The 7979-nt window shown below is 44.0% G+C and overlaps 1 long non-coding RNA gene and 1 gene segment (V, D, J or C); one reads left to right on the top strand and one right to left on the bottom strand.

Annotated features, from left to right (window-relative positions):
* The window catches only part of LOC122458892, a 70243-nt gene extending 63225 nt beyond the window's left edge, over positions 1-7018 (bottom strand). The window contains exon 1 of one of the 2 annotated variants that reach the window (XR_006279200.1): positions 6912-7018. This is a non-coding gene — a long non-coding RNA (uncharacterized LOC122458892). The remainder of the gene's footprint in view (positions 1-6911) is intronic. The other variant, XR_006279203.1, reaches the window with a different exon arrangement.
* On the top strand, positions 6017-7268 carry LOC122458888. The segment is given in 2 exon segments: positions 6017-6201; positions 6686-7268. Coding segments are annotated over 2 exon segments (501 nt in total).
* The last annotated feature ends 711 nt before the right edge of the window (positions 7269-7979 follow it).

Below are 7979 nucleotides of genomic sequence, written 5' to 3' on the forward strand. Positions count from 1 at the left end.
ATAAAGAGGAAAATTAAGAAAGGAGAGAGGCTGAGAGGCAAGCAATTGCTCTGTCTTGAGCTGCAGGCAGCTGAGAAGGAAATTATGGCAGCAGATCTCGCACCTCTTTATACAGCCTCCCAAATCAGGACAATCTGCTTCCACTGGACACTCACAGAATTCACAGATCTGCTACTGCCAAAGGAATAGCATACAACAGCTTGTCAGTTACATCTCAGGATCACCACTCCACTTAACACACAGCTCTAAGATATAAACTATTTGTTCTTCTTGTAACCAGAAGAAAGAACAGAGATTGAGAAGCAAGTAGAATTAATGGAAACAAATTACATACAAAATAAAATCATAACATGTATTCTAGGATCCAGACTGACTTAACTAGTTATTGTCACGTTGTATGGAGCAAAAGGTCACCTAAAGTTCTCCCAGTGTATTACAGCCAGGCATAGCTGTGATGTTCTGTTCATGAGACGAGTCACACTGCCTCTTGTCTCCTCCATGATAAGATCTCATGCCTCTGCAATCCCAGACATATCAAAAGTCCTTTAACTTTGGTCATAATCAGGAAACCCCCTGTTGATGGTTCTTGGCCTCCCTCTCTTGCTGACCTTGAAATCTTTAAATTGGCATCTGGCTTTGCATACAGATAGGCTTGCACTGTGAGAGACACAATGCACAATACAATACAAGAGGAGCATTACCTATCCCCTGCCTGAACAGAATCTGGCCAAGGCTTGTCACCTCCTGGTGACCTGCTTTTAAAACTTCAAGCCTTTAATTTCCAGTATAGATACAGGACTTCTTAACAATTACCCACACATGCATTTCACGGTGACTAAGCTGACCAGTACATTAGTGGCTGGTAGTAGAGCCCCCACATGCCACCCTTTGGTGCACTGTTACATAGACATCACACCTAGGGGATTACTGTAACCCCCTGTGCTCTCTGCTAGTTGGCACCAAGGTGTTCCTGGGTCACAGCAGGATGTCACCAAGGGTTGTTTAAAATCTCTGCCTGACATTCAAAACCCTCCATATGATTTGCTCTCCCTACTTAAGACATTGCCTCTTTCTGCAACTAAGATGTGTCGTGATAGCCATATTCCACCACAACACTAGCATTAATCAGCCAACAAGAAGAGGCTTGCATGAGAGTCATTTCACAGGGGCTGGACCTAGATTATGGGGCTCACTACTGCAAGAGTGAAGGATGACCAGAGGTCTTACTGGGTTTAGAACTAACTGAAAAACTCTTTTAGCTTCCCTTTCCCATATTAAACACTCCCAACCTCTCTCACTTCCACACACCCCAAAAACCACCCATCCACACACCAGAGATCAGGGAGTCACAGGAGCAGTTCCACTCCTCCCCCATAGCTCCCCTGCTTCCCCAGTGTTTGAATAAAAATAGGATTCCTTGATCCTCGCACAGCCACAGTGCAGAACCCAGCTATTTACACCATGCACTTTGAGAAGGGTTTGGCTTTTCACTTTAAGTTCATCAAAAGCTCAAGAACCAAATCAATTGTATTCAAAGAACATTACAAGTATGTGTTTTGATTGCTCTAGGCAAGTATTGGTGGATAATCCAATCAATCAATCAAGGATGACAATAAATTGTTGCTTAGTAAATAAAGCCACAGTGTTGCATGGAATAGAAAAAAAACACCACAACAATAGACCCATGTGATTAGGAGAACTGAATACAACTAAAGTTATGTTTGTCAGTCAGGCATTAACAAGATTATATCCAGCACCATTCACTGTGCAAGCTCCGCTATGCACTCTGCTGATCACATGGGCAACCAGTTTAGCTGCTTATGGAAGTCAAAACGATTGGAATGGACTTGATTGAAATAAGCAAGCAGCAGTGTATTACACAAAATGAACACCCCTTAGTCTATGTTCTTGCAAAATATAAAGTTTTGCTTTAGTTACATGGAAATTTTAAATTAAATTAAACTAAATTTTAAAAGTCAAACTTCATTTAAAATGAAGCAGCAGGGACAGGAATTGTAGGCTGTAGCAAATTCTCAAACCAGGTTAAAATGCAAACAGTAAAGCTCTTCTGGGTATTTGGACTCTGTCTTCCCAAATGTACAGATCTTGAATAATTACCATATCCAGATCCCATGGAAACACACTATGGATTCTTGTTGTGTGCACCAGTTGGTCAGCAGCATTTAAAAGAAGCCTGTTTCTTTTCAGTTTGTCAAGAAACTAACATTTTAAATCACTGAAAGGGAAGAATGAGTGAGAAACACACGCACTCGCACACACACGCACACGCACACACAATGACAAAATACAACATGGTTTTACAAAAGGTAGATCGTGCTAAATCAACCTAATCTTTTTTTGAAAAAAAGTGACAGATTTTTTAGATAAAGGAAATGCAGTGGATCTAATTTACCTAGATTTCAGTAAGGCATTTGATACCGTGCCACATGGGGAATTATTAGTTGAATTGGAGAAGATGGGGATCAATATGAACATCAAAAGGTGGATAAGGAATTGCTTAAAGGAGAGACTGCAACGGGTCCTACTGAAAGGCGAACTGTCAGGTTGGAGGGAGGTTACCAGTGGAGTTCCTCAGTGATTGGTTTGGGGACCAATCTTATTTAATCTTTTTATTACTGACCTTGGCACAAAAAGTGTACTAATAAAGTTTGCAGATGATACAAAGCTGGGAGGTATTGCCAATTCAGAGAAGAATCGGGATATTATACAGGAGGATCTGGATGATCTTGTAAACTGGAGTAATAGTAATAGGATGAAATTTAATAGTGAGAAGTGTAAGGTTATGCATTTAGGGATTAATAAGAATTTTAGTTATAAGTTGGGGATGCATCAATTAGAAGTAACAGAAGAGGAGAAGGACCTTGGAGTATTGGTTGATCATAGGATGACTATGAGCTGCCAATGTGATATGGCTGTGAAAAAAGCTAATGAGGTTTTGGGATTCATCAGGAGAGGCATTTCCTGTAGGGATAAGGAGGTTTTAGTACCATTATACAAGGCACTGGCGAGACCTCACCTAGAATACTGTGTGCAGTTCTGGTCTCCCATGTTTAAAAAGGATGAATTCAAACTGGAGCAGGGTTTATAGAGAAGGGCTACTAGGATGATCCGAGGAATGGAAAACTTGTCTTATGAAAGGAGACTTAAGGATCTTGGCTTGTTTAGTCTAACTAAAAGAAGGTTGAGGGGAGATATGATTGCTCTCTATAAATATATCAGAGGGATAAATACAGGAGAGGGAGAGGAATTATTTAAGCTCAGCACCAATGTGGACACAAGAACAAATGGGTATAAAACTGGCCACCAGGAAGTTTAGACTTGAAATCAGACGAAGGTTTCTAACCATCAGAGGAGTGAAGTTTTGGAATAGCCTTCCAAGGGAAGCAGTGGGGGCAAAAGATCTATCTGGTTTTAAGATTCTACTCGGTAAGTTTATGGAGGAGATGGTATGATGAGATAATGTGATTTTGGTAAGTAATTGATCTTTAAATATTCAGGGTAAATAGGCCTAATCCCCTGAGATGGGATATTAGATGGATGGAATCTGAGTTACCCAGGAAAGAATTTTCTGTAGTATCTGGCTGGTGAATCTTGCCTATATGCTCAGGGTTTAGCTGATCGCCATATTTGGGGTCGGGAAGGAATTTTCCTCCAGGACAGATTGGAGAGGCCCTGGAGGTTTTTCGCCTTCCTCTGTAGCATGGGGCACAGGTCACTTGAGGGAGGCTTCTCTGCTCCTTGAAGTCTTTAAGCCACGATTTAAGGACTTCAATAGCTCAGACATAGGTGAGGTTTTTCGTAGGAGTGGGTGGGAGAGCTTCTGTGGCCTGTGCTGTGCAGGAGATCTGACTAGATGATCAGAATGGTCCCTTCTGACCTTAGTATCTATGAATCTATATGGAAGGTTTTCTGTGATTAAAGAGGATACAATTCATTCAAATGAATACAAATTCTACAATGCTGAAGTCATTTTGGAAGGAAATAATACTGTAGGTTTGGATTCTCAGCATGAGAAATCCTGGTGAAACAAAGTTCCCAAGCAGTTCTAACAGCACCAATGAAAGGGTGAACAGGTAGAAGTGCACACAGTTTCAGTCCATCCACAAACACCAAGAACTAGCAATGCAGAGAACTACAGAGGGGTTTGGAGACCATGGAAAGTGGAACCTTCTGGAGGCTGGAGAGAGCCGTATTGCCCAGGTGGAAATTAATAATTCTGTCACAGAAGAGTGAGGCTCTGAGGGCTGATAAGGTAGATAGAGCTGTGGCACCAGCCCCCTGACCAAGCCTCTGACCCCTGAAATACATTCAATTTGCCTGAATATAGTAATGATACCAAAGACCTGCTGTTGGCTCACAACTCTGCTTTGAACCCTGAATAATACAACAGCCTTACCTTGGCTTAACAGCTCAAAAAACAAACAAACTAACTAAAAACAACGACCACCATCCACCTCACCTATGTCTTAAAAAAACCAAAAACAAAAAAAAAAAACCACACACTGAAGAAAGAGCAATTGATACAATGTAATGTCTTCATATTTCAGTACTGATTCCCTAGAGTTTTACTCCTTTATCGCCACAAGGGGGTACCAGAAGCTTGGATTTGTATTTCACTATCCTGAGCTGTTATTTTGTTCAGTCTTCAAGCAGGAATTGGGTGCAATATTTATCATCATGGAGGAAGGGGTCATCTATGCAGGTACACAGAGCAAATTAAGTGAAATTATAGAAGCAAAACCAGTGTTGCATGTATGGTAATTGGCTATTGAGACCTGCAGGCAAATATAAAGTAGATTACTCAATGCACAGTATCATACATTATAGCAAATCACTTTGGGAAACACATATGCATATTAAAACATACACCAGAAATCAAACCATACTCACTCCCTTTAGCAATTCTGTAATGTAAAGTAAATATCCTTAAATCAAACTAGTAAATTCTCAAGCTGCACTTCTATTACTTTATCTGTAAATTGATCAACATTGATGGAAATACGTGTGTGCGAGAGAGAGACCCCTCCATTTAACAATAAAAATCTAATCCTTCCAAGCCTATCTATATTGTAATGCAGCTGTGGCAGGGGTGAAATGTAATAAGCCTACACAACAGCTTGGAGAGGAAGCGAGGATTACACCATCTCCAACTGAAACTCCAGGGGGAAGTTTAGGTGAGCAGAATGGAAGTACTCAAATTGTAAGTTGACAAGTTTCAGAGTAGCAGCCGTGTTAGTCTGTATTCGCAAAAAGAAAAGGAGTACTTGTGAGCCTTAGTGTCCTTGTCAACTTAAAAAGAAAAGGAGTACTTCTGGCACCTTAGAGACTAACAAATTTATTAGAGCATAAGCTTTCGTGAGCTACAGCTCACCGATGAAGTGAGCTGTAGCTCACGAAAGCTTATGCTCTAATAAATTTGTTAGTCTCTAAGGTGCCAGAAGTACTCCTTTTCTTTTTAAGTTGACAAGGACACTAAGGCTCACATCTTCCAGGTTTATGGGTGTCTAACATGAATCGAAATTAATTGGAGTTAGGCACAGAAATACTTTCAGCATTGGGCATAGGTTCCTATTCTTACAAAAGGTTCCATGGGATCTTTAATGATGGGAAGGAAACATGACCTTTGTCATTAAGAAAAAGGAATAAAGGAAGCATATGAGCAGGCAGTGATCTTCCCAAGAAGGGATGAGTATGTGGGTTCCCCCATGAAAGCACCTCCTGCCTGTTGCAATGGAGGGCTCTGGTGTGGAGTTTTTGAGAGTCAGTCATGGTTTGGCCCTTCCAGTTTAACTGACTAAATTCTTTTCACATTAACTATTTAAAGTTTGTATGCTTCAACTAATCAAGACATACGACTGTGTAGTTCTCTAGTACAGAGTGAAGAGAATGCTGTGAGCAGTTTGTTTTTGGTTAGTGGCTCACACCCTGGGCTGACACGTGTCCCCTCTCACACACTCTTAAATAAAATCAAACTTTGATACAAGGAGAACGACAGCACCTCATCTCTTCTACTCAGGACTGGGCAGCCTGCTCCCACCTTTTACTTTCAGCATTTGAGTATTTGTTGCTCAAGACTGAGCAGCCTTGACTTCTTGTGCTTTTATTTCTCCTCAGGAGCCAGAGCAATTTCAGGAGACATGGTGGGGTTTCTGGAAATTCTCTTCACTTGCCTCTTGCCATGTAAGTTTGTTTAATTCAGTTCTGTTTATTATTTATGGTTATTTATGCAGCATTGTGGGCTTGGATCCCCAGAGTTACAACAGTTTTATTCCAGGGCAACCCTAGTGAAAGCTATAGAGTAAGACTGGAATCTCAACACCCCGAGTGTGTATGGAGCTCTACAGATAATCCATAGACAATGGGCCCAATTCTCCACTTCCCTGCCCCTTGTGCAGTCATTGACACCTGTGCCCAGGAAAGAAAAAAAAACGCTGAGATCAGAATTGTCTTCTCACTCACACCCGTGGCTGAAAGGACATACTTCACCCTCACCATGCACACTTCTAAATGAACATACAAGATGAAAGGCAGCAGAGAAGCAACCCGTGTCCCTTCAGTCTAAGCAGCATGGATTCTGCATAGGACAGACATTACTGCTCCATGTAGAGGGATTATTTCTAGCAGCCATTTTCTCATTGCTCCTTATCCTCCTTTTGCCTTCCAGCTGTGCTATGGGCCATTCACCTGGAGCAGGTACCAATCTCCATCACAAAGAAGCCACATGAGGAAAGCATTGCTGAATTCACCTGCAAATTGTCTGGCACATCAGACTCTACCTATATTCACTGGTACCGAGCCCCAACTGGAAGGGCTCCACAGAGGCTGCTCTACCTTTCTTACTCCAAGCCTGACCCTAGCTGGGATGCTGGCTTATCCAGCAAGAAACTCACCGCCCATTTTCAAGGCCGTAGCATCTGCAAACTGCTGGTGCACAAGCTGGAAAAGGCAGACAGCGGCCACTATTACTGTGCCGCATGGGATTACACACAGTGCCACAAACCTCCTGCAGCCCTGCACAAAAAAAAAAACAAAACTCCAAAACACCAAAACCACACACACACCCCCCACAGCCTGGGGGGCTGGGCTCAGCTCTCACGTTACTGCTGCAGCAGAGCTCACTGAGACCCACCCTCAGCCCACTCTATAGCTTGCCAACTTTCTAATCGCACAAAAGCAACCCTAAAACCATTTTCCCACCCCTTCTGAGGCCCCGCCCCCCACTCACTACATCCCCTCTCCCTTCATGGTTCACGGTCCCCCACCCTCACTCACTTTCACCGGGCTGAAGCAGGGGATTGGGGTGCAGGAGGGAGTGAGGGTTCCAGCTGGTGGAGTGGACTCTGGGGTGGGGCCAGTGATGAGGGATTTGGGGTGCAGGAGGGGGCTCCAGGCGGGGGCTGAGGGGTTTGGAGTGCGGGACGGGGCTCAAGTTAGGGGAGAGGATGCGGGCTCTGCCTCTGGGTGTAGGCTCTGGGGTGGGGCCAGGATGAGAAGTATGGGTGCAGGAGGGGGCTCAGGCCTGGAGCAGGGGGTTGGGGTGTGGGAAGATGTTCGGGGTGCAGGCTCCAGCCAGGTGGCGTTTACCTCACCCGTCTCCAGGTCAGCGGTGCAGCGGGGCTAAAGCAAGCTCCCTGCCTATCTCAGTTCTGTATGGCTCATGTCCAGCTCCTAGGTGGAGGGGGGTTCCCAGCCAATGGGAACTGTGGAGCCAGCGCTCAGGGTGGAGGCAGCGCACGGAGCCCTTCTGGCTGTCCCTGAGCCTATGAGCCACAGGGAGATGCTGGCCACTCCTGGTAGCCGCATAGAACCAGGGCAGGCAGTGCTGACCAGAGCCACCAGGGTCCAGTTTTGACCAGGTGGTGCAGTGGAAAACTGGATCCCTGTCAACCCTATCTATGGGGCAGACAGCCTCTCAAAAGCACATACCATAGCCCATACAGCAGACTGACTCCTGCCCC

This window comes from Dermochelys coriacea, chromosome 2 (genome assembly GCF_009764565.3).
Source record: "Dermochelys coriacea isolate rDerCor1 chromosome 2, rDerCor1.pri.v4, whole genome shotgun sequence".
Taxonomy (NCBI): domain Eukaryota; kingdom Metazoa; phylum Chordata; order Testudines; family Dermochelyidae; genus Dermochelys; species Dermochelys coriacea.